The sequence below is a fragment of the Peromyscus maniculatus genome, chromosome 8 (assembly GCF_049852395.1).
Source record: "Peromyscus maniculatus bairdii isolate BWxNUB_F1_BW_parent chromosome 8, HU_Pman_BW_mat_3.1, whole genome shotgun sequence".
Taxonomy (NCBI): Eukaryota; Metazoa; Chordata; class Mammalia; order Rodentia; family Cricetidae; genus Peromyscus; species Peromyscus maniculatus.
In genome coordinates this window covers 43,084,086-43,111,220 of record NC_134859.1, presented here as the reverse complement: position 1 = coordinate 43,111,220, position 27,135 = coordinate 43,084,086, and the positions used below count along the sequence as shown (strand labels likewise).

General features: G+C 41.4%; 2 protein-coding genes across 5 annotated transcripts; one reads left to right on the top strand and one right to left on the bottom strand.

Annotated features, from left to right (window-relative positions):
- Nucleotides 1-100: 100 nt before the first annotated feature.
- LOC143266868 (uncharacterized) lies at nt 101-2,642 on the bottom strand. Its single transcript, XM_076542468.1, has 2 exons — nt 988-2,642; nt 101-842 (listed from the first exon to the last, which is right to left on the bottom strand). Exon 1 carries the CDS (start codon nt 1,635-1,637, stop codon nt 1,266-1,268), a length of 372 nt encoding a protein of 123 aa, XP_076398583.1. The 5' UTR covers nt 1,638-2,642; the 3' UTR covers nt 101-842; nt 988-1,265.
- LOC102923170 (zinc finger protein 39-like) lies at nt 1,306-17,903 on the top strand. 4 transcript variants are annotated; one of them, XM_042284065.2, is made up of 6 exons: nt 2,661-2,801; nt 3,714-3,821; nt 5,701-5,762; nt 8,732-8,858; nt 13,458-13,550; nt 15,356-17,903. In XM_042284065.2, the coding sequence occupies exons 3-6, from the start codon at nt 5,760-5,762 to the stop codon at nt 17,113-17,115; spliced, it is 1,983 nt and encodes a 660-aa protein (XP_042139999.1). In that variant the 5' UTR covers nt 2,661-2,801; nt 3,714-3,821; nt 5,701-5,759; the 3' UTR covers nt 17,116-17,903. The 4 variants fall into 4 exon arrangements, with proteins under 4 accessions (XP_006996331.1, XP_042139999.1, XP_015845101.1 ...); XM_006996269.4 differs by lacking the exons at nt 3,714-3,821; nt 5,701-5,762 and adding an exon at nt 1,306-1,424 and having other exon boundaries at nt 2,637-2,801; XM_015989615.2 differs by lacking the exon at nt 5,701-5,762.
- Nucleotides 17,904-27,135: the final 9,232 nt, after the last annotated feature.

The following is a 27,135-nucleotide window of genomic DNA, read 5'->3' as shown; positions in this document are numbered from 1 at the left end:
CACACACACACGATTGCAGCTCTTGGCTGGGGGTACCTCCACCTCCAAGAGTACCAGAGGAGTGCCGACGCTCAGTGGTCACTTCCCCGGACTCAGGGAAGCATTTACACCCCCCAAAAGGGAAATTTACTAATTACCACGGGTGGATGTGATGCCGAGCGATCAGTGAGCCGGAAGGTGAGTCTGTTGTAGATGGCCTGAAGGGATGCGAGTCCCAGTGCGGCTCAGAGCCGAGGGGGAACAGGGGCACCAGGAGAGTCTATCAAGTCACCAATGTAAGTGTTACAGCTCTGAGGGCAAAGGTATCCTGGCAGCTGGGAGCCAAGGAATACCACAAAATCGCGCCACACAATAAACTTCACACAAGGTTTCCTGGGAGAAATACAGGTGGGTGAGTGGGAGGTGGGTTTTACGTAGGGTTTATTGGGGGTGGAGCTTTCCAGGGTGGGGATTGGTGGGATGGCAAGCTTGGAGTGACCTCGGGGATTGGTGTGCTTTCAAGTCCTGAGCTTGAACTTTTTACTGTGTAGGGAGGCGCTTGGCCCGCTGGTCCTTAAGGTCTTTAAGAGTGTTCGGTGGGCAGAGCTTAGCTGTTGGAGGTCCTCGGGGGCGGGGCCTGGCCACTGGGTGCCCACGAGGGGTCTTACAATTACCATCAACGCAGTCCGATTTTTTTTTTTTTAATGTGAACGCCAGGAATTCTTAAATGACAACGTGCCTCACGTTTTATTTGTACTTGACATCCTCTTTGCTCTTAACCACTGAGCCATCTCTCTTTCCCTTGACATCCTCTTCAACAGATGGCTTCTGTTAGATTTCTGTCGGCTTCTCTGTTCAAAGCTCTGGGACCAAAATCAAAGACACAAAGATCAAAGGAAACGTTACTGGAAATTTAAAAATAATTGTCTTTCTTTACATTTGCGAATAACATATTTCTACATAGAATTCGTCATTCAGATGACTTTATGAACAGGATTAAACCCCAACCTCGTCGTCCACCTGGAGTGAGCTTTATCTTCAGACAGCTGCAGACAAGGGCCCCGCACGGTGGTCAGCTCCTGCAATCTCAGCACTTTGGAGCTGAGGCAGAAGGACGGTTAGGAGTTCGAGGTCACCGCAGGTTACCTCGTCTCGAAAAAACAAGATACAAAACAAAACAAACACTCGCAGCTGTCCCTATTCAGGCACTGTCTTACTCAGCCACGGATTGGTGCCCTCTGCGGTCACTCAAGGCACGAGGGGGTGGGGACTGAGATGTGATCCAATCAGGCTCGCGTCCCGGGCGCGGGGGCGGGCCCTCGCGGGTTCGCTCGTTCGCGGGCCTTTGTCTCGCGCCATCTTAGTAGCGCTTGATCCGTTAGCTGAGCGGGGCAGTCCGGGCGCCTCGGGCCCGTCAGCTGAGGGAGGCGGACGGGGGCGCCATGGTGAGTGCTGCCCGCGGGAACCGGCCCCGGCTGGACGCAGACGGTGTGGCTCCCGGAGGCCTGTGCGGGGCGGAGCTGTGCCCCCGCCGCCCCCGGTCCTGTCGCGGCCGAGCCTCCCCACTCCCTGACGCTGCAGGGAGACTTGTCATCAGCCGCGCCCTTCTCCTCCCGGTGCTGACCCCGGTGCCACCGCTGCTGTGCCTGGCGCCCCATTGTCTAGTTGTCATGCCTGAGGGTTTGCCTCTAGCTGAGGCCTCCCCTGGCCTCCCCCTCATCAGGACGGCTTTTATTGTGTTGGCTTGTGTGGAGAGTGTAGTGAGCGGGGACGTGCAGCGTCTCTTCCACCCCGAATTCGTGTCCTTCGCTGTAGTTACGTTTCTGCTCCCAGGGCACCAGCCCGATGGATCTGTCTGTGTACATCTTATTCCATCTTCATGACTTCGTGAAGTATGTGTGCTTGACCATCCTGATTGTCAGCTTCATTGGACCGACTACATTAATAAAACACACCTCGGGCTGTGTGAGGGCTTTCCCGGGGTGACATTCCAATGGCCTCAATCATAGATTAATCCCTCGATGAACCCGCAGTTTGATATGTATTATTGGGTGGTGCTGAGAAGTAGGCATTGGGACAGCGTTGTAGGAAGTTGGTCCCAAGTGTGGCCCTGGGCATCAAAGAAATCTGTGGACTTCTTTACAATGGTTAGAATACAAAGGCTAGAAACTTTTCAAACCCCATTTAAAACCCCCGTCCCCCCTAACTTTGTAAAGTCTCAAATAGAACAGTTAGTAGAACAAATCAGAATTCCTGCATCTTTGACTAGGTTCTGTAGCTATAATTTACATGATTTCCCACAGGACTTGAAAGTTTTAAGTTGATGTTATTGGAAGTGTTTTCTTAAGACTATGTTACATGTAGGGAAGAAACTTAAAAAGCTTTTTATAAATAACTACAGCAAAACTTTGTGTCAGTACGTGGTGTGTTTTGCGATTATTGTGAGGCATTTTTAGCATTTGCTTTTATGACGATTCTACAGAAGGTTAAATTGTACTCAGGGCGCTGCATTTGCCAAGCTCACAAGACCAATCACAGCGTGACTCCTTCTCGGAGACTGAGGGTCATTCTGTTGAATTTTGCTTTAGTTCATGTGTCTTCGCACTGTAAATGTGGCTCTAAGTCACTCACATCTTCACCACTGTGTGGTTTCATAGAGGAACTTGCAGCAGGACCGTGTGGAGAACTCCATGAGTCAGCTCCCCAGTCAAACTCTTGACACTGGAAAGCAGAAGAGAAGCTACAAGAAGAGACCTGTCACTTACAGCCACAGGAGATGGTCCCGGCGGTGTAGAGCAAGAAAACACAAGGCACCAGTGAAGGTAAATAAGAAACTATGGGAGGTAATATATGTGCATGTTATTGTCTTTATTCCCTTACCTTATCTAGAAACAGTAGTATGAGATTATATATATATAATTTATATATATATATATTTGTCAAACATGATTTAATGTAATATGCCATGGCAATTGACAATCGAAAATCCACAAGAGCACCATCAAGATGGATCAGTGGGTAAAGGTGCTCAATTCTGACAACCTTAGTTGGATCTCCAGGACCCACAAGGTAAAAGGAAAGAACCGAATTCCACACGTTGTCCTTAGACCTCCATGTGTGCTCTGTGGCACAAGCATACACATACATAAATAAATTTTTAAAAATTCACATGACCATTTCAGTAAATGCAGAAAACAAACTGGAGAACAGTGTAGGAACTGTTACATTTTCCTTGTAATTAATGTCATACTTAATAAAATCAATATTTTTACTTCCTGAGAAGAGAAATAAGACATACCCATTCTCACTACTGCTATTATCAGTGTCGTAGAGGTGTTCTCCAGGACCCATGGCAGCAGTAATGACTAAGAGTCATGTAAATTGGAAGAAGAGGGTCGTGATCATATGTGTTTGGAGATGAGGTGACCCTGTGTTCATTAAAAATATGACATGAAAAAAGTAACAAAAAAAGGTCAAAAATAAAATCAACTGTGTTTCTCTACACAAGGAAGAGTCCAAAAATGAAGTTGAGCAATTCCAGTGAAGGATACTAAAAGCAAAATACTCAAAATAACTTTCTTGAAAGGTGTGAAATCTTGATCACTGAAAACTAGACTATATGGTTTGTTTTGGGGTCATTGGTTATCACCTTTTTGCCTCTTCCCTTGGCTCTGGGGCCTGTACTTTCATAGAAGGAGGTAGGGATTGCGTTTCTGTCCTTTACATCATTACAGATTTGCTCAGGATGAGGCCTACACACTCAAATGTGTGTTACTGTCTCCATTGTTATGGACAGAAGAATGAAGTCCACAGAGAGGGGCATCCCAAAAGTGGAACACCAGGTACTGATTCCTCTCATCCTACCCTGCCCATTGTCTTTATTTAAAGGACCCCATATACATACTATACCAATGGGTATTTAAAGAGGGGATCTGGGATCCAGGGCTCTAAGGAAGGAGGCTAGGGATTCCACAGTGTGAAAGAAGATGGCTCTGAGGAACTATATCTGAGGTTGTCCTCTGGTTTACATGGACAATACCGTTTGGTTAGCCAAGCTAAGTGGGGGATTATAAACCTGATTATTGGATTGACTACAAGTAGGCATTTGACTTTTCATCAGAGTTATGAATGGCAAATGCTGTAGATGAATTTATATGGTGAGGCTGACCACTAAAACCAGATGTCACGATATCTAGAGTTAGGGTATTTTGGAGTTAGCTGCAGTTGAAAACTTGCTAGTCTCTAATCTTATAGGACTAAGGGCCTTTAAAAGAAGAGGGAGAGAGTTCTTTCTCACTGCACTGTGTGAGTACACATCAAGGAAATTGCCTTTATAAGCCTGGGAAAGCCTCAACAGAAACTGAATCAGCTGGTATCTTGATCCTGCAGAACTGAGAAAATGCAGCGTGTTATGGAAGCCCAAAGCAGCTAATGCAGGGAGGGATTTGGATTGGAGAAAGCAACTATAACTAATCACACCCTATTTTTGCTTCTTCAGTTCCTTGTAAAAACTGAAATTCCTTTGCCCACATCTATGAATTTGATGCTTCCATTGGACTGCTGTTAAATTAGTTTATTGACTTACAGACAGTCAGTGTCTTTATGATATAAAATTCTGCTTCATAAATATGCTACTCTATTTGCTTTTTTTTTAAAATCCCCCACCCTTTTTTCCCTTTATATATTTGCATACTTTTGTTGTTAGTACGGCCAGGGTTTTATTTCAGTGCTTTTGTTGTATGAATAGTCTCACATGTAGAATTTAATTTTTTTTTTTTTTTGGTTTTTTGAGACAGAGTTTCTCTGTGTAGCTTTGCGCCTTTCCTGGAACTCACTTGGTAGACCAGGCTGGCCTCGAACTCACAGAGATCCGCCTGGCTCTGCCTCCTGAGTGCTGGGATTAAAGGTGTGCGCTACCACCGCCCGGCCTAGAATTTAATTTTTAATAGTTTAATTTATTGAGTTTTCTATTTGAAATACTTTACAGGAGATTGTCAGGTGTTTTTACTTCTAAATGATATGGAAATCATAATCCGCATTTTTCCCTTTTCATTTAACTTGGTTGGCATGTCTTATACAGTGCTGGTGCTCATGAGGTGGGTCTTTATGTTGATGTCTGAGTTTTGTAGATAGGGTCTTGCTATGTAGACCAGGCTGGCCTCAAACTTGGATCCTCCTGCCTCTGCCCCTCAAGTGCTGGGATTACAGGCCTACCAAACCTTGCCTGGAAAGATGGGGCATCCTTATCATTCCATCTTTTTCCTTGGCTGTCATGCTGCCTTCTTTGTTAAAGACATAAATTTTATCATGAGAAGAAAGACTGTTCTGAATTTTTTTTTTTTTTTTTTTTTTTTGCCAAGAATCTTTACAAACGGCTCTTGTTTTAAAAAAAAAAAAAATTGGCTCAGTGGTTAAGAACACAGAGTACTCTTCCAGAGGACCTGGGTTCAATTCCCAGGATCCACATGGCAGCTCACAACCATCTGTAACTCCAGTTCTAGGGTATGCAAGGTCTTCTGGCCTCTGTGGGCACTGCATGCATGTGGTACACATATATACATGCAGGCAAAACACCCATCCACATAAAATAAATAATAAAAAAAATGCCTTTTCTGTGTCTTTGAGGATGATCACAAGATCACACACTCCCACCAGTGGAACTGTGAATACAGTGAAATACATTAATGTATTTTTTAATATTGAGCTTTTCTTTGTTTCTAGATAAGTATTTAAGAGTATTTCTCAGTTCCTGTGGTCCGATTCTCTTCCTTAGTCACTGAATGGTAATGTTTCTGCAGATTCTGTACTTTTATTTTGACAATCTCTTGGGTTCTCCTGAAGCCATTTCACTTACTCTTTTGTCTTCATATGACTGAGGTTCTGCTGTTAGCGAAATCTTACTTTTCCTGCTAAAACTGTCTTTTGATTGCTAGGTCCTGTCTTAATTAGGGTTTCTATTGCTGTGAAGAGACACCATGACCACAACAACTCTTATAAAGGAAAATATTTAATTGGGCTAGCTTACAGTTGCCGAGGTTTAGTCCATTATCATCATGGGGGGACATGGTGGTGTGCAGGCAGACATGGTGCTGGAGAAGGAGCTGAGAGTTCTACATCCTGATCCACAGGCAACAGGAAGTGAACTGTCTATCACACTGAGCATAGCTTAAGCATAAGAGGTCCCAAAGCTCAACCCCCATAGTGACACACTTCCTCCAACAAAGGCACATCTCCTAATAGTGCCACTCCTTATGGAGTCACAGGTCCTATATCCAGTAGCCAGTTGAATGTTCTCACATGTCTAATCACAGAAACATAGTGTGTTTAGTTGGGCATGGTGGTTCACATGCTTATAATTCCAGTACCCTGGAGGCAAGAGGATCGAGAGTCCAAGGCCAGCCTCAGCTACGCAGAGTTTGAGTCTAGCCTGGACTGCATGAGACACTGTCTCAAAAACAAACTATCTAACCCAACAGTACATTTTAAGATCGATCTATTACATATCATATTCATTGTACTTCCTTTGGTAATATATTGTGTACCCTAATAAACTTGCCTGAGGATCAGAGGACAGAGGCAGCCGCTAGATTAGACATAGAGGTCAGGCAGTGGTGGGGCACACCCTTAATCCTATCACTCGGGAGCCAGAGATCCATTTGGATCTCTGTGAGTTCAAGGCCACGCTGGAAACAGAGCCAGGCAGTGGTGATACACACCTTTAAACTCAGTACTGGGAAGCACACATGCCTTTAATCCCAGGAAGTGATGTCTGGGCAGAGAAAGGTATATAAGGTGTGAGGAAACAGGAACTCATCTCTTTAGGCTGAGGATTTCATAGAGGTAAGAACCAGTGCCTGGCTGTTCTGCTTCTCTTTTCCTCAGGGAAGTTTATTAGGGTACACAATCTATCACCACAACTTCCCCTTAATTTTTACAAAATTACTTTCTACTTAGCTAATCATGTATACATCCTGAAAGTATATATCTCTTTTTACTCTAAGCACAACAGACAATTACCAAATTTTAGTCCTGGAATTTTTTCGCTTTTTCATTTTTCTAGGATGTGTTTTCTATTCTCTCTTTGTATATGTGCTTGTTCATTTGTTTGCTTGTTTGACATGGGGTCTCATTATGTAGCCCTAGCTGGCCTTGTACTTAACAGAGATCTGTGCACCACCACACTTGGCTGTATGTGGGAGCGGGCTTTTTTTTTTGTTTTTTTTTTTGTTTTTTTTTTTTTTGTTTTTCGAGACAGGGTTTCTCTGTGTAGCTTTGCGCCTTTCCTGGAACTCACTTGGTAGTCCAGGCTGGCCTCGAACTCACAAAGATCCGCCTGCCTCTGCCTCCCGAGTGCTGGGATTAAAGGCATGCGCCACCCCCCCCCCACTCCCCCCCCCCCCCCCCCCCCCCCCCCCCGCCCCGCTCCCAACTTTTGAAGGGTTCTTAGGTGGAAGAGAGAGGAATTAGGAAATATCAGACAGAATGAAAGATGGAGACAAGAAGAAAGACAGAAACACAGGATAGCTTCAGGAGGGCCTGGATCAATACCCAACAGCCTTGAAGTTTATTCAAGAGGGCTTTTTATAATATGCCAAGGAGAGAGACAAAGACCTCCCAAAAGACCTCCCCCTTGCAAGATCAAAGCACACCGTACAGCCAAGTGTAGACCCTTCCAAACACCTGGTAAGCATGCCCGTGGTTAAATTACCTCTTTATGCAGCCCTGCTGGGTAAAGCAAGCTCAGATTCTTAGACCCTGAGTAAGTTCTCACTAGGAAGCCTCTGGGCTCCCACAGCTGCATTCTTTTATTTTCTTTTTTGGTTTTTGAGACAGGATCTCATGTAGCCCCACCTGTCCTATTGCTACTTAGCTAAGGGTGGTTTCTAGTCTGTACTCAAAGGCTATATACCCAGTGCAGGTAATTATGTGTCACCTGGTTCCTTCTCTCATTAGTCTCCATTTGCATTCTTCTCTGACCTCCTTTCCTGAGATGGCTTTCAAAATGCAGATCTTAGATTTAAGAGGCAAATATAAAGATTACTGTAAATGTAACTTTGTTACAAACTGTTGTTGGAATCAGACCATTTTTAAATGCAGAACCACTGGGTTGTCAGTCACCTGAACATATAACTATAACTCACCATTGCCCAGGAACAGTCACATACATAAGGGTCTATGTATAGGTTCATTAACCGCCCATGGTTTTGTGCTTTTACAACTTGACTTCTGTGGCTTGTTACTCATGAGACCTCATTGGGTCGAAGAGCTAAGCCTGCCGTCAGTAAAGCATAACTTCAAGGGTGAGTAGCAGTCCTCATCCCCCTGTTCTGCACTGACATGTGTCTTTATTCAACATTATTTCAAGGATGAGGTGTGCCTGTGTCCTCATTCAAAATAGATTACCAGGCCACTTGTAGACAAGGTTTCTTTTCTTTTTCTTTCTTTCTTCCTTTTAAGATAGAGAGTTTGTATATGTGTGTGTTACTGCAAATTGAATCCAGGGTCTTGTGCATGTTTTACTGCACATAATCCATCCATTTTTGTTAGGAAAGGAAAATTCTGTAGTAGTAGTAGTCTTTTGTGTTACTAAATTGTACAGAAGCATAAAATATTAGTGATTTTTCCATCCCGTGACAGAGAATATAAACCAATATGCAGCCTCCATGAGAGACACTCACAAAGAGCAAACTCCCACATTCCTAGCTTTTGATAGCCCCAAAAGCTTGAGTTGAGGAGAAATGTTTCATTACAGGGGTTGGTGTCATTTGAGGATGTCTCTGTGGACTTCACCTGGGAGGAGTGGCAGGACCTGGATGATGCTCAGAGGAAGCTCTACAGGGACGTGATGCTGGAGACCTACAGGAGCCTGGAGTCCTTGGGTGAGTGAAAGTCCTTTGTTAGTAAGAACAGTTGAAATTTGTTTACACACACACACACACACACACACACACACACATAAATAAAGCTACCTATAGAAATTGGCAGGTCTATACAGACATCACATCTTTATATTGGGAACATTTAAATCTCTGTTAGCTATTTTGGACCATTTAATCATTTTCAACCATGGTCATGCTTCTGTGCTATAGAAAACTGAAAGTTATACTGGCTATCCAGTTGTACCCCTGCATGCATTAACCGTTTTCGCTCAGTCCCTCCCTCGCATACTCTTCTAGGCTGTGATAACCATTCTTGCCTCTGTTTCTTTGAGTGCAACTTTGTCTTCCACATATAAACAAGGATATGCAATGTTTATCTTTTTGTGCCTGACTTATTTAGTGAAAACAATACATCAGTTCCAACCTGAGATAATTTTTGAATTCTTAGTGATTAATATTCCCTTATGCATAAATACCTTTTTTTAAAAGACAAGATTTCATGTAGCCCAAGATTACCTTGAACTCATGATCTTTCAAAATACTGATTTCATTTTCTTTTAATATATTCAGTAGTAGCTGCACCATAAAAGTAGTTCTATTTCTAGTTTTTTTTTTTTTTTTTGAGGAACTTTCATACTGTTTTTCATAGTAACAATTTTATATTCCCAGCAACAGTGTAGGGTAATGTATCTTTCTCTGTGTCCTGTTGTTTGTGGTTTTGATAATATTCGAGCTGCAAGTGTTATGATATTTCACTATGGTTTTGATTAGCATTTTTCTGATATTTACAACTATTGACCATTTATTGATGAGTTTGTGAGTTATTTATATGCCTTTGGGAAAACACCTATTCAAGTCACTTGTTCAATTTTTAGTTAAATTATTTTCTGCTGTTAAATTCCTTGTATATTCCAGAAATTAGCCTCTTGTGTAGCTGGACATTTTCTTTCCGTGTATATGTTAATACTTGACTCTTGTCATTTGCCTTTATTTATAGAGGTTTTTTATTTATGAAATCCCACTTGTCAGTTTTTGCTGTTGATGGCTGTGGTTTGAGGTCATGTCATAATCTTTGCTGAGTGTGATTGTGTATGTCTGTGTTTCCCACACCCTTGAAATTGAGGAGGAAACATTACTTGGGCTTAGGACTTCCAGACCAGCCTGGCAATATAGGGAGGCCAATCTCAAAAAGGAAATAAAATCTTTGAATCAATATTCAGCTTCCCTGTATTTTATTTCAGTAGTTTCAGATCTTGTGTTTATGTCTTTGATATATTTTAATTTGATTTCTGAATATGGTAAGATATAGGGGATCTAATATCTTTCTGTATGCAGGAGTGTATAGTTTTTTTTTTTTAACTAATTATCGAAGGGAACCTCCTTTCTAAATATTCCTGCTGCTTCTGGTGAAAACCAGTTGGCTGTAATGTATGGACTTGTTTCTCTGTTGTTCCGTTAGCCTGTTTGTCTGCTTCTATGCCAGTACTGTGCTGTTGGTTACATATGTAATGAGCAGATTTGTTCTTTTTTTTTTTTTTCCCAAGAATGCTTTGACTGTCTGGGGACTTTTGTGTTTCTCTGTAAAGATTAGGACTGGCTTTTTTCTAGTTCTGTGAAAATGCTGTTGATATTTAGATAATTGGTAAGTCAATTTGAGTATGTGGACATTTTATCAATATTGAATTCATTTATGACAATGAGATCTTCATTTTGGGGTCCTCATTTTCTTTCATCAGTGTTTCACATACATGCACACTATGTATATATGGTGTGTGTGTTGTGTGATAAAGGTTTATTAAGGAAGAGGACAGGCAAAAGAGATCTAGTCCTCCTTGATGCCATTATGTTGGCTAGCTCCTCCAGCTTCCTCTTGGCACAGATGTGTATCCTCACCCACTTCTTGATGAACTTGCGTGTCCTTGGAGGCACTGTGCAGTCTAGAGTTTAAAGCCTGAAAGAATCCTGGGAGTTGCTGGTCTTCAGTCCATTTTGGAAACTGGAGACGCTAGCGTCTGCTATCAGGAAAGAATGACACTAGCAGCAGAGATGAATGCACTCACCAGCAAGAAGTACAGGAAGGCAACAAACAGCACTGCTTGCCTCAGACCTCACTGGATCCAGTCACAGATAGAAGGTGCTGTTGACTGGGGGAGGGGCTTCTCCCCCAGTTAATCCTGCCTGGGAGAATCCACACAGACCTGTGCAGAGGCTTGTCCCTTATTGATTCCAGACCCTATTAAGTTGATAAGATTAATTACCACAGTCTGATCTAGTGGTGATGGATTCTTTTAGTTTTTGTTTATTTTAGAAAGTCCAATTCTCAGGTTTTGAAAGTTAACCTCTCTAGATACAGTATTCTGGGCTGGCAATGGTTTTGGTTTTTGTTTAATTTTGAGTCAATCTTTTGTCCTCACCTGGGGGAAAATTCCTCTTGGTCTCTGGTGCTCCTCTAATGCATGTTTTGCTTTTGACAGTCTGATTATATACAATACAACTCAGGACCTTTTATGGGCAAATCTGTTGCATCCAGATGGTTATATATTTCTCTTGAATTTGGATTTTTTAAATCATTTATTTCATTTTTAAATAATTTATTTGGATTAAAAAACTTGGTGTGTATATGTGTATGGAATATGTGCTTGTGTGCATGAATTTGTACAAGTTCACACACACATGCATAAACATTTGGAGGCTAGAGGATAGGATGATGTTAGGTGTATTCCTCTCTTTCTCTCCTTATTCCTTTGTATCTTAAAAAACAACTGGAGGATAAAAGGCTTTATATGGCCATCACCAGGGGAAGCCAAGACAGGAACTGAAGCAGAGACTATGCTGCTACTGACTTGCTCAATCATGGCTTGTTCAGTCTGTTTTCTTATATACCCCAGGACCACTTGCCCAAGTTTGGCACAGCCCACAATGGCCTGGGCCCTCCCTCATCAATCACTAATCAAGACATTTCTCTACAAGCTTTCCTTGGAGGCATTCTCTCAATGGGGTTCCTATTCCCAGATAATTAGCCTTTGTCAAGTTAACAAAAACAAAAAACCCAACCAGGATACCTTGAGACAGGGTCCTTCACTTTAGGCTAGGCTGGCTGGTTAGCAAACTCCTGGGATCCCCTCTGCTTCTCATTGTTTGTTTTTTTTTGAAACAAGGTTTCACCATGTAGCTCATGCTTACCTAGAAATTGTTAAATAGTCTAGGCTGGCCTCCAACTCCTGATTTTCTTGTTTGAGCCTCCAAAATGCTGAGATTTACAGGTGTAGTCTACCGTGCCTGGCTGAATGTTTTGTTTTGTTTTTTATATCCATTCTCTATTCTTTTTTGAACACCAGTCATACAAATACTTAAACCAAAAGTATTGAAGGTGTTCCTCATTAAGAAAAAAATATTGGGGACTAGAGAGATGGCTCAGCAGTTATGAGCACGGCTGCTCTTCCAGAGGACCTGGGTTCAAATACCCACATGGCCACTCAACAACCATCTGTAGCTCCAGTCCCAGGAGCTCCAGCCATCTCTCCTTGAATCCACAGGCACTGCATGCACACGGTGCATAGACATACATGCAGGCAAAACATTCATACAGATAAAATAAAAATAAATAAAATTAATTTCTTTTTCCATTTCAAATCTGATACATGCCTTTAATCCTGGTACTTAGGAGGCAGGGGTAGGTGGATCTCTGAATTTGAGGCTAGCCTGATCTACATAGTGGATTCCAAGACATTAAGAGCTACATAGTAAGATCCTGTCTCAAAAACAAAACAAAACAAAAACAAAATCTGACCACAACATTCTAAACTTTAATCAGTTCTGCTGTGGAGGCACACACCTTTTTGTTTTCCTTAAGTTTTTGTTGAGCTTTAGCTCCAAAATTCAGATTGCTTAAAATTTTTTTAAGCACACACACATGCCATGCATCTAGAGGTCAGAGGGCAACTTGGCAGACTTGGTGCTCTTTTTCCTCTATACAGGTCCTAGGGATGGAACTCATATGTGAGGCTTGGTACCTGGTGCCTTTACTGCTAACCCATCTTGACAGCCGGATCACTTCAGATTTTAGTCACCCTTGTCTCCTACATATCTGAGTCTGCTTACTTGTTTTCTTTCCTTTTTTCCTTCATTCCTTCCTTTTTTAAAAATATAATTGTATTGTGTCTCTTTAAGTATTTTTAAACTCATTCTTAGATTTCCTTTTCCTATTTATTTATCCTTAGTGCTGGGATTAATTTAGGGATTCATATGCATACTGGGCAAGTGTTCTGTCACTGAGCTGTATTCCCAACACTCTGTTATTTTTATTTTGAGACAGGCTCTTATTAAGTTGCTTAGACAGACTTTCAACTAGTATTCCTTCTGTCTTAGCCTCTCAGGCATCTGAGATCACAGGACTGCACTCACCCCAGCTTTGCTTTCTTTCTCAGGCCATTTAACTTTACTTAATCAAGGCAAGATTGCAGACCATGAAGGACAGGAGTGGACACTCACAAAGTGTACAGATTTGTCTAGCAATCACCCAGTTCCCAAAGGTGCTGTCTTTCTGAGGTGTGCTTGACTTAGCATTTGATACAATCTTACGTTATTTCCCATTAACAGGTCACTGCATTACCAAACCAGAGGTGATCTTTAAGTTGGAGCAAGGAACTGGGCCGTGGAGAGTAGAAGAAGTCCCAGAGCAGAGTCGGCCAGGTCAGTGAATGCACCCTGGACAAACAGATAAGGATGACCAGAATCTAATAGACACTGGCCATGTTGAGCTGCTTTCACTGATGGCTCTGGTTCTAGTCTTGGGGTCAGCTGGTATCATACATCAGATGTTTCCTGTGTACATTCTCCAAGGAGAAGTCTCACATGAACTTTTACTCTCTTTTTTATTATGCTACATATTTTCTTGAGTTCACAAATTTCTGTAACCATATGGAGCTTCATAGATAATTTTGGTTAGTTGGTTCACTACTTTCTCTAAATTCTCAATTATTTGTGTTTTCTACCCCAGGCATTTTTGACTTTGTTAGTTCTTTTATCATATGGTATTTGGTTATCTCCTAAACACTGAACTTTTAAAATTAGACATGTAAGTAATAATAAAACATGCATCTGTACATAAAGAGCTTACATTTTGTCGAAAAAAATTAAACACAGAAAATATTTGGTTGTAAGATAAGAGTCACAAAGAATGTTTTATCACAAAACAAGAAATAAAAGTATACACTGTTTTATTTCAGGAAAATTCTAAATGGAAGGGAATTTTAAGGAGATTATTATTCATTTAGTTTAATCTTGATATTACTTTTTTCCAAATTTGGTATACCTAATACATAAGTGGGCATAAAATATCAACTTGAGAGTGGTCATGATCTTAGTCCTTTGGAAATCGGTAGGTTAATATAAATACTTATCATTATAGTTATTCAGGCATTAACCAAGGTGATTGATGAGAAAAATAGAAAAGCCTAGAATCAAGTCTTCTGTCCCACAGAATCAGAATCCATGAAAGTGAGGGACACTCAGCACCACCAAATGACCCAGCATGGAAAGGGAAACCTAGGCTTGACAGGACAAGTAGGCCTTTGATGTGAAGAGACTTAAGTGCAGCAGGATTTCATGTTGAACGGTTGAGATTGCTGTGGGTGTAGAAGTCTCTCATCAGCAGTCTCTCTCTCTGAAACTCATTTGAAGACAATAGATTTATGTAGAAGGCTACATTTATAATGTAGAAGACAGCTTAATACAAAATAGAAGCTTCCAGAAGCAAAGAGTTACATAGCATGGGTGCATGTACCTTAACCTAGGTGGAGAATGACAGTTCTGTGAATCTCAGAAATATCCAGAAAAACATTTCAAAGAATGATGGGCATGGATTTGTTTCCTGAATGAAATCCATTGGAGGTAGGCTGGAGCTTCCTGACCCTCTTAGGGTTCTAGGAAACATAAAATAGATTTTGATTAGGAAACCAGAGGGATAGAGTTAGCTGTTTTCATGTGAGAATAACGTCATTTGTGTTTATAAACCAACCCCCTAAGTTTCTATTGTGGTTCCTCATAGAAAAGTGAAAACTAAACACACAGGTATCAATCCTTTCCTATGTCTAAACTGTATTTCTGATTAGGTGAAAGATACACCATATGAATCTCCATTCGCGGATAGCTAACTGATAAGGACCTGACCTTATAAGTCAGTTAGGAAAGGAAAGTGGGATGATTAAGAACTAGAATAAAGGAACAGGAAAATAGCAGGTGGAAACGAGTGTACTGAAATATAAAGCTAGGCATAGGTGAATATTTAACTAGCTCATGTTTCGATTGAATAAAACATTTTAAATCAATGAAGTGATGTGATTTTACATTGTCAAGTCTAATTGATAGATTCACTGGGGACAAATCTGTATTTATCATATATCAATATTATTTGAAATCATAATGCAGTGAGAATGAGAAGGCAATGCTTTATCTTTCTGCTATATATGATCTTGGCTACTTCTGTTTTCTTTTAGATGTCCAGAAAGTAAATGAACTGGTTGAAACCAGCCAGGACAATCAAGAGAGACATTTGTGGCACCTTGTAATTACCAACAGCAACACGTCGACTAAGGAGAATGTTAAATTAGGAAAAATATTTAATGTGAGGTCAAATAATGTTTCAAATATGACTGTAAAGAATGGAAATTCTTCAGGAATGAGGCCTGCAGCACTTAATGTATGGCAGAATGGGCTTCGCCCTAATGAGCCTGATAACATGAAGACTGGAAAGGAACTTGATAGCTCCCTCACTAGCAAGCCCCCCATACATGCACAGCATCATAGGTTGTATAACAGAGCTCCAAGTACTCGACATCATTTTCAATGTTGTAGGCAAGAAGCAACCTGCAACACAAAGGCATTATGGACAAATAAGAGGTTCCACATTGCACCTAGTTCCAGTGAAGTTGGTGAGTCTGGGAAAGCATCTGATGAGTTAGCTCTTAATGCACAAGAGATGACTTGGGTAAGGGAACCAACGTGGGAATGTAATATTTGTAAGAAAACATTCTGTTCAAAGTTCAAGCTCACAAAACATAAGAAAACACACAAAGTACAGAAATATTACAAGTGTAGTGATTGTGAGAAAACCTTCATTAAGAAATCATACCACAAAAAACAGAGAATACATGCAGGAGTCAGATCCTCCAGATGTAGACAATGTAAGAAATTTTTTCATCAGAAAAAACAGCAAAATGTACGTCAGAGAGTCCCCAGAGGAACAAAGCTGTATGAAATGTATCAATCTGAAAAAAGCTTTAACGAGAAGCCAAAGCTCAGGAGATATCAGAGAACAGGTTATAAACCCTATGGATGTCATATGTGTGGGAAATCATTTTTCCGGAAGTCACATCTCAACAGGCATCAGAGAATTCACACAGGTGAGAAACCCTATGGATGTAAAGAATGTAAGAAAACTTTCTACCATAAGTCATCCCTCACTATACATCAGCGAACTCACACAGGTGAGAAGCCCTACGAATGTAAAAAATGTAGGAAAACTTTCTACTGTAAGTCAGACCTGAATGTACATCACAGAACTCACACAGGTGAGAAACCATATGAATGTGACGAGTGTGGAAAAACTTTCTACTCTAAGTCACACCTCATTATCCATCAGAAAATTCACACAGGTGACAAACCATATGAATGTGAAGAATGTCAGAAAACATTCAATCGTAAATCAAACCTCACTGTACATCAGAAAACACACACAGGTGAGAAACCTTATGAATGTGGTGTATGTGGAAAAACTTTTCACCGGAAGTCACACCTCAGCATGCATCAGGGAACTCACACTGGTGAGAAGCCCTATGAATGTAAAGAATGTGGGAAAGCTTTCTACCAGAAGTCCAGTCTCAGCAGGCATCAGAGAAATCACACAGGTGACAGACCATACTCATGTGAAGAATGTAGGAAGACATTCCTTCATAAGTCATCCCTCACTGTCCATCAAAGGAGCCACACAGGTTATAAACCATACTCATGTGAAGAATGTAGAAAAACATTTTACAGTAAGTCACATCTCACTGTACATCAGAGAACTCACACAGGTGAGAAGCCCTATGAATGTAAGATATGTAAAAAGGCTTTTCATCAGAAATCATACCTGAACAGGCATCAGATAACTCATGAAAGTGAGAAACGATTTGAATGTCAAGAATGTAGGAAAACATTCTATCATAAGTCATCCCTCACTGTGCATCAGAAAATTCACCTGAGGGAATGCCGATGAGTGTAATGTGGAAAGCCCTTTTATTAGAAACTATCAGCAGGCATCAGACAACTCACACACAGGAGATATTCTAAAAAACGTGATGATTGAGGACAATGTTTTTGGAGAAGGCCACCTTAGCAAGCATTACATTTATATAGAAAATTCTGTGTGGCATGAGTTGGCTGTCTTCTTTGGAACACAGTCTCTGTTATGCAGTCTGTCTGACCATGAAACAGGCCTACAGAAAAATGTGCATATATATGATGGTCATTGTTTCTACCAGGCCCACAGAAATGCTGTAAGTTTTTTTTTTCTCCCTGAGTTTACATGAGCTCTGGGCCTGAAGTGAATGTGACCTGCAAGATGGCCTTGACATCCATTGTCAGAGAGTCACCAATTTAAGAGAAATAAAACTGATTGGAGAGAGCAGTGAGGCTCTCATTTTTATGCCCAAATACTCTTAGTTTAGTTGAGGAATACTTTCTCAAATCATTGTGCATGATATTTTGAAAAGAATGCAAATCTCCATAACTAATTCACTTAATGAAATTTTTGAGAGAGCTTACATGCTCTTTAATATTTCAAAATTTGTACACAAGGGAAACCTCCATAGCAAATTGAGAATACTTTATTAGAAAAGTTCTGTTGAACAGTTTGAATAAATTAAATGTTGATAATGTGTGAAACTTTGAACAAAACTTAAATGTCAGAAGTTGTAATGAAGGAAAACTACCAGTCTTTGTAACTTTAATACTAACTTTCAAATGGAGGCATACATGTGCCAATAAATAATATGAGTGATGTTATTGTCTGTCAGAGTACAGTGTCTGGGAACATTTGTGGTTGTAACTGGAGGTTGGGAGTTGGTACTGGCACACAGTAGATCGGGGCCAGACATGCTTTGTAAACAGCTGCACAAAGTGCACAAAGCATTCCCTCATTCACATGTATGCAGGTGTTTTATACTGATGGGAAATTCCTTTGGTGAGACCTAGGTTAAGGATAGAAAATGTATTTGCTTTGTATTTGTTTTTCTTTGTTAAATGGTAAAGTATATGGGTAACATTTGTGAGACTCTGGTTTCAGCCCCCTATACATGCATAAACTAAACAGTTCTACATCAAATACTATTCTAGCACAGGTACCTATTTTCTCAAACAGTACTATGCACTTTCCTCACTTTCTCCTAGTGTAAGTATGTGTGAACACTGCTATTTAATAATCCCTTAAGCAAGATTTTTTTGTAGCTTATAAAGCTAATATAAAGCCTGCTAGCTGATCTAATAGGAATATTGCCCATATAGAAGTGGACAAATGAACTCCCTAAGTCATTCAGAGCTGGCACCTAAATTAAAGAGCTGTGAATGACAGTTGTCATGTCAGCATCAGTGCTGAGTTGGTAGTCAACAATTCATTGTCATTTGTTTGCATCCCCTCCCCAATTTTCTACACTCTATTTCCAATAGAAAACCACTGAACAGAAGTGACTGCTGTCGTCGGTTTCTTGAAGATTCCTTTAGGTTGCCTAATTCTCACTGAGCTGGAAGGCATACTGAACACTGCTGTATCACCAACAGCACAAGTCATTTGTCAGAATACATTCTGCACTAGCTCTAAAGATGTTTTTTGCCCTACACTTAACTGCCTTGAATAAAATAATTTTGTATAATGTGCAAAACTGTTTTTCCTTATCAATCTGTAACCCTTGATATCTGAGATTTGTATCTTACGATCAGCATTTTTAAGATGCTGATAAGAAACTGTCCTAATTAGCTATTAGCTTCTTTGGTACTGTGATAAAACACTGCCCAAAAACAACTTGGAGAGGAAAGGTTTTATTTGGCTTACACTTCCATGTCACAGTCTATGACTGAGGCAGTCAGGGCAGCAATTGAAACAGAGACCATAAAGGAATACTGCTCACTGGCTTGCTCTCTATGGCTTGCTCAGTCTGCTAAGGCATGATGGAGGTTGGTGTTGTGAGGGATGGATGCCTACTGGGAACATTCTTTTTTTGGACAGGGTTTCTCTATGTCCTGGCTGTCCTGGAACTCTGTAGACCAGGCTGGCCTCTCAAACTCAAGAGACCCACCTGCCTCTGCCTCCCATGTGCTAGGATTAAAGGCTTGAACCACCATTGCCTACCTACCAGTAGCATTCTTAGAGATTGAACTCTCCATAATTAAAATAAATAAATAAAATCTTGCTTTGCTAACATTAATATTGATAAGATGAGGGGAGCTGATGCAGAGATGATGTCCTGATGCTCTATCAGCACTACCAGGTCATACATGATTAGTTATCCCATCTCTGTAGGGATGACATTCTCTGTCTATTTGGAATAGTTTTCCAGATGCAACTTCCAGGAAAGATGTGAGTGCAACACTGGCCCAGTTCAGTGGTTACTGTGTCCCTATCATTTTCTCGCTCTTTGTTCAAGATTTGCTTTCCTAGGCAGCTGGCAGCTCACATGCATTGATGCTGGTCCTCTAACTCAATTGTGAAATGGCCAAAAAGCTGATTCTGATCATGGTTTTCTGTGGAGTTACAGCAAACAGCCCCCACCTAAACCAAGTTTGTCAGGGTGCCCTTGCCCTACTCTAAAGGAGACCTCACCTGGGTCAGGCCCAACCCCTGTAGCACATGGTAAGTGTGACCGAGTTCAGTCATGCTCCTAATATACCTTGGCAATGCACAGCAAACTTTTCTGACACTCACAAAACTTTGTTCTCATAGCTGAAGTTGCTTATTGCAAACCCTTGATCCGTAACAGCCCAACAGGACCTTAGTGCCTCTCTTCCCTTTCAAAAACTTGGTGAAACAGAAAGTAAAATGCCTCCATGTTTCTGGTATGAATAGGATTGTCTTTTATTTCCTTAATACTGAAATTGTAAAAGCTGCTAGAGAGTTTAGACAGGTAGAATGGTTTGTAGGAAGCAATTCAAATTCACCCAGTATTTAGAAAACTAAGGTAACACATAACCGACTTAAGAGTTACCTATGTTTCCTTCTTTTTATGTAGAAACAGTGCTCAGATTGTTCTCTCTCTCCCTCCCTCCCTCTTCATGTGTCATCAATCTTGAAGTTAGAAAACACTTTCTCTGACAACAAAAATTATTGTTCGGCATAACACCAAAACATCAACCCCCTCTGGCTTCCTCTAAATAATTTGACATCTTTAATATTTACTGGACTAAATTGAGAAGGTATTTGAGATGATAGGTCCTTCTGGGTACTAATGAGTTCTCTCAATCTCTGAGGAACTCAGTTGTCCATCTATCTTTCTAGAATCCAAACATTATTTCCACTACATGCCTGAGCACTTGCTCAAGTGGTTCTGGTGAGGACCTGTTGTAGGATGGTTGCTTCTAACCTAAGTCAGGGTGATGCCCTGTGAGCCATGCCTAGAAAAACTCCAATACTGCTGGAGTTAGCAGAGAAGAACTGAGCAAAGAGGCATGCCAGAGTCTAGACTACTGAACTGGTTTGAAACTCAGACACAGCAGCTTACATACCATTAGCTAGGGTCCATTAAGGTGGCACAAAACAATATGATCCTTCACACTTCTAAGAATAATCTATTTGCTAGAACAGCTGCCAGTTCAGAAATGGCAAAACAGGCAACACTTAAGGTAGAATTGAGATGTGGTTTCAGATCTAGAGACCTTAGTACCCAGGCCAGAGCAGAGACTTATCAATCTAGATGCAGCAAATGGGCTCTTATCATGGTCCTTTTCCAACATAAGCAGAAGAGATAACTCACCCTCTTCTGACACTTCAGTGAGGCTCTTCTTGGGGATGTCCAAACATCCACAAAACCCAGACAGGGAACCAATGACAGACTGAAAAAAAAATTATATTACATTATAGTCCAACTTAAGGAACCCATGAGTTTATTGAGCATGCTTAACAGATTTCACAGTTGTGTTTCTCTTCTGTTTTGCTCTCTCTTTTATGCTTGTAGTTGAGGCGTTGTGATCATTCAGGCTTCCTTCTCCTACTGCTACACCTACTCAAAATGATGGACTCTTATCCCTCTGGAATTGTAAACTAAAACAAACTCTACCAAGAGTCACTTTGGGTCATGGTATTTCATCACAGTAACAGAAAAGTAATGAATATATAAGTCGATGCTAGGAGTGGGGTATTGCTGAAGGACCTGAATGTTGTGGATTATTCCTTTACACTGTGAAGATGTGTCAGTGTGACTGGTTTAATAAAGAGCTAAATGGCTAACAGCTAGGCAGGAAGAGGTTAGGTAGGACTTCTAGGGACAGAGAGGACTCAGAAAGGAAGAAAGGCAGGGTCTCCAGCCAGATACAGAGAAAGCAGCATCAGCAGTATGGAGAGATGAAGTAACAAGCCATGCAACAGAATGTGCATTAAAATAAATGAGTTAAGTTACAAGAGCTAGTGGGAGAAATCTAAGCTAAGGCCAAGCTTTTATAATTAACAAATCTCTGTGTTGTTATTTGAGAGCTGGCAGTACAGAGAAAGATTTGCTATACCTGAACATGTTGCTTTTTGGAAGGATGTAGACCTTGAAATTTTGCACTAGAAAAGTTGTTGGATGCTGTAAACAGAGCTTAATGGGCCGTTCTAGTAGGATCTTGGAATACAGTGGTGCTGAGAACTATGAAGAATGTGGAGACTCAAGTTTCAGAAGGGAACACTATTAGAAACTTGGTAAGAGGCCGGCCATTCATGTGATATTTTGGTAGATAATCTAGCTGCCTCATGAGGAAGTCCTAAGGACTTGCTTGAGGGTAAATGAAAAAGTAATGGTTAATTTCTTTGGTGGAGGAAATTTCAAGACATCATAATGTTGAAATTGTGGCATAGTTGTTGATATTTATGCAGTTCTACAATGCTTGTGCTAGAAGACAGGCTATAATTGTTAAGAAGATTAGCACCCTTAATGAGACCTCATCTGCACTAGAACAAGGGGAGGGTTCCTCCAGGGCAGGATCCCACCCAGATAAGCTTCCACCTTTTGAAAGGAAAAGGAAAAGAGTTTCATGTTCCTAGGAAGCAACTGAATGCAAAAGCTGATGCTAATGTGGTTCAAGGTGGGCAGAGTCCATCCAAAGGTGACAGTGGAACTGTGCAGTATCATCCACACGGTATATTGGCTCTAGAGGAATGAAGGATGCAAGAGTGAGGGGGTTACAGATGCTTCCTCTGTGGTTTCAGAGAGCTGTTGAGGCCCCATCCACTATGGTCCCATTACTCTCTTTTGGAATGGTATATATATATATATATATTCTGCACTGTTATGTTGTGAGTGTGTAATTTGCTTTTTGATTTTATAAGGAGTTACAATTTTAAGAAGTGCCAGCAGTCTCTGAAGAGACTTTGAAACAGTGTTAAAACAGTGGGGACTTTGGAGTTAGACTGAACACATTTTGCATTATGATATGGCTATGAGCCTCTGGGAGCCAAGGTTTGAATTAAGATGTCTCCATATGTTCAGGCATTCGAACACTTGGTCTCCAATTGGTAGCACTGTTTGGGGAGGTTTAGGATGTATGGGTTTTCTAGAAGATGTTACTAGGGGCAGGCTTTGAGATTTCATAGCCTCATCCTACTTCCTGTTCACTCTCTGCTTATTATTTGTTGAGACATGATGTCTTAGCTTCCTGCTCCTGCTGCCTTACCTCCCTGCTATGATGGACTCATCCTGCTGCAATTCTAAGTCAAACTCTTCCACAATTCACTTATGGTTGTGGTAGCTTATTTTTATCATAGTTACACAAAAGTAATCAATGCACATATGATATGATCTTTCACTGAGCCTTGGGCCCAACTATTAGACAAAAATAGCTGCCTAATGATCTCTGGTAATCCTCCTCGCTGCCACCTCAGCAATAGGAGGAGTACAGGGATGCACCACAACCATTGCTTGGCTTTTCATCAGATGAGGATCTCACCATGAAATGAAAGCACTTTGCTGATGAGTCATTTCTCCATCCCATCCCATGAGTTTCCTCGAACTATCTGTGCTCCCTTACCCACTGACCTTAATACTTGAGTTCATGAATACATTTTAATTTCAGAGAACAGGAACAAAGAGTTTATTAATATATTTCAATAAATTGGAGAATAGACTTCAGTGCTTTACAGATGACATTTGTTGCACATAAAATCTGAATGACGTAAGACGTGCAAGGAATAACAGAACCACAATAACGATCCTCTACTTGTATATCCATTTCCTCTTTTGTCCAATTAACATACATGTATTGTCTGGTGCCATTATCAACGTGTTCAAACTAATAAGCCAGGCCTGATGGCACATGACTTTATTCCTAGAACTCATGGAGGCAGGCAGATCTCTGAGTCCTATGGTAGCCTGGCCTACATAGGGTGTTCCAGGACAGCCAGGGCAACATAGAGACCACATCTCAAAAAACCAAAACATAACAACAACAACAAAAAAAAACCTACTGTAAATAACTAGTAATTAATGCTTCTGCAGTCACATTCTCATCCACGTTAGTACACATTTTGTGTATGCACATGTGCTTGTACCATGGTACCTGTAGAGGTCAAAGGACAACCAGTGGGAGTCAATTTTTTTCCACCATGTGGGTCCTGGGGATTGACTCAGGTCCTCAGGCTTGGCCATAAGTGCCTTTACCTGCCGAGCCATGTCAACAGCCTGCATCCTTGTACCTGCCGAACCATCTCAACAGCCCGCATCCTTGTACCTGCCTGAGCCATGTCAACAGCCTGCATCCTTGTACCTGCCTGAGCCATGTCAACAGCCCGCATCCTTCTTATTCTAATTTTCAGGAACTTCCTAAACTCACGCTCCAGTGAATTTTTCAAGCATCTGGAAAAATTCCCTTCAAAAAATTTTAATTCTGAAATAAGATTTAATAAATTATTCTCTGGTCAATTTATAATGTGACTATATATTTCCTTATGTACATAACTACTTTCCCTTTTAAATTTGTGCATTTATTTAAGATTTGTCTACAATTATAATCTGGGAGCTAAAAACAAGGTGTCACCAGGGACAGAAGGGCTATTTGAAGGGGAAGATGCAGAAGTGATGCCTGACTTCTCTGTAATCATGGGGGGTGGGCATGAAGAGCATGCAAACAGACAGACTGACACCCTATGCACCCTATGTTGGCTTCACCCTATGTACAATCTTGAATCAGCCTCCCAACTCCTGGAACTGTGCTTGTTTTGGGTAAGTGCATGGCTGTTGCTTATTTACCAAGAGAAACCTAATGTTTTCTATACATGTCCCAAGTCCTTCAAAACAGCAGTTTCCTTATAGGCTATTTATTGCCCACGTTAGTCCACATTTTGTGTATGCACATGTGCTTGTACCATGGTACCTGTAGAGGTCAAAGGACAACCAGTGGGAGTCAATTTTTTTCCACCATGTGGGTCCTGGGGATTGACTCAGGTTCTCAGGCTTGGCCATAAGTGCCTTTACCTGCCGAGCCATGTCAACAGCCCGCATCCTTGAACCACATTTGGAGAGACAAAATTATCAATCAGAAATTATGACTGAAAAGACCAGTGTGTAACAGAAGATAGACTCCCTCCATGTCTCCAGGAACTATTCTAAGAGTTGTTATGGAATTCTCACCCCTCCCCATTCCACTAGGCTAACAGACAGAGCTAGGTCATATGCTTAGCTGATCTCAAGCTCTACTATAGAGCTACAGTAATAAAAACAGCTTGGTACTGGCATAAAAACCGACATGTGGACTAATGGAATCGAATTGAAGACACTGACATTTAATCCGCACACCTATGAACATACAATCTTTGACAAAGAAGCCAAAAAATGTACAATGGAAAAAAGAAAGCATCTTCAGCAATTGGTGCTGGCATAACTGGATATCAACGTGTAGAAGGCTGCAAATAGATCCACATCTGTCACAGTGCACAAAACTTAAGTCCAAGTGGATCAAAGACCGCAACATAAATCCAGTTACTCGGAACCTGATAGAAGAGAAAGTAGGAAGTAGTCTTGAACGCATTGGCATAGGAGATCACTTCCTAAATATAACACCAGTAGCACAGACACTGAGAGAAACAATCAATCAATGGGACCTCTTGAAACTGAGAAGCTTTTGTAGAACAAAGGATACGGTCAACAAGGCAAAGTGACAGCCTACAGAATGGGAAAAGGTCTTCACCAACCCCACATCTGACAGAGGACTGATATCCAGAATATATAAAGAACTCAAGAACTGGGCGGTGGTGGAGCATGCCTTTAATCCCAGCACTCGGCAGGCAGAGCCAGGCGGATCTCTGTGAGTTCGAGGCCAGCCTGGTCTAGGAGCAAGATCCAGGAAAAGCACAAAGCTACACAGAGAAACCCTCTCTCAAAAAAACACAACAAAAAGAACTCAAGAAATTAGACATCAAAATGCCCAACAGTCCAATTAAGAAATGGGCTATAGAACTAAACAGAATTCTCAACAGAGGAAGCTCAAATGGCTGAAAGACATTTAAGGAATTGCTCAATATCCCTAATCATCAGGGAAATGCAAATCAAAATGACTCTGAGATACCACCTTACACCTGTCAGAATGGCTAAGATCAAAAACACTGAAGACAGCTTATGCTGGAGAGGATGTGGAGCTAGGGGTGAAGGTGATAGGTGAAGACCTTTTCCCATTCTGTAGGCTGTCACTTTGCCTTGTTGACCGTATCCTTTGTTCTACAAAAGCTTCTCAGTTTCAAGAGGTCCCATTGATTGATTGTTTCTCTCAGTGTCTGTGCTACTGGTGTTATATTTAGGAAGTGATCTCCTATGCCAACTCTCTGCCGGTGGGAATGCAAGCTTGTACAACCACTTTGGAAATCAATATGGCGCTTTCTCAGAAAATTGGGAATCAATCTCCCCCAAGACCCAGCTATACCACTCTTGGGCATATACCCAAGGAATGCTCAATCATACCACAAGGGCACTTGCTCAGCTATGTTCGTATCAGCATTGTTTGTAATAGCCAGAACCTGGAAACAACCTAGATGCCCTTCAACTGAAGAATGGATAAATAAAATGTGGTACATATACACAAAGGAATACTACTCAGCAGAGAAAAACAATGACATCATGAGGTTTGCAGGCAAATGGATGGATCTAGAAAAAAATCATCCTGAGTGAGGTAACCCAGACTCAGAAAGACAAACATGGTATGTACTCACTCATAGGAGGATACTAGATGTAAAATAAAGATGACTAGACCACTACTCACAACTCCAGGAAGGCTACCTAGAAAACAGGACCCTAAGAAAGACACAGGGATTGCCCAGTGACAGAGAAATTGGTGAGATGTGGGTGGGGGTAATGAAGGGCAAGGTTTGAGGGAATGAGAGCTTAGGGGAGCGGGAGATCCCAGCTGCATCAAGAACAGAGAGGGAGATCAAGAAATAAAAGACCATGATAAATGAAGACATGAGAATAGGAAGAAGCAAAGTGCTAGAGAGGTCCATAGAAATCCACAAAGATACCTCCACAATAGACTACTGGCAATAGGTGAGAGAAAGCCCGAACTGACCTACTCTGGTGATAGGATGGCCAAACACCTTAATTCTCAAGCTAGAAAACTCATCCAATGACTGAGGGAACCGGATGCAGAGATCCATGGCAAGGCCCTAGGTGGAGCTCCAGGAGTCCAATTGGCAAGAAAGAGGAGGGTTTGTATGAGCGAGAATTGTTGAGACCAAGATTGGAAAAAGCACAGGGACAAATAGCCAAATGAATGGAAACACATGAACTATGAACCAATAGCTGAGAAGCCCCCAACTGGATCAGGCCCTCTGGATAAGTGAGACAGTTGATTAGCTTGAACTGTTTGGAAGGCATCCAGGCAGTGGGACCGGGACCTGTCCTCAGTGCATGAGCTGGCTGTTTGGAACCTGGGGCTTATGCAGGGACACTTAGCTCAGCCTGGGAGAAGGGGACTGGACCTGCCTGAACTGAATCTACCAGGTTGAACTCAATCCCCAGGGGAGTCTTTGCCCTGGAGGAGATGGGGATTGGGGGAGGCCAAGGGAATCCAC

Excerpts from the sequence above, each read along its gene's own strand:
- LOC102923170 (XM_006996269.4), top strand. Across the intron at positions 2,802-8,731 it reads AACACAAGGCACCAGTGAAG|GGGTTGGTGTCATTTGAGGA; the intron begins GTAAATAAGAAA and ends GTTTCATTACAG. Across the intron at positions 13,551-15,355 it reads CCCAGAGCAGAGTCGGCCAG|ATGTCCAGAAAGTAAATGAA; the intron begins GTCAGTGAATGC and ends GTTTTCTTTTAG.
- LOC143266868 (XM_076542468.1), bottom strand. The coding sequence starts at position 1,637 with ATGGGGCGCCAGGCACAGCAGCGGTGGCACCGGGGTCAGCACCGGGAG.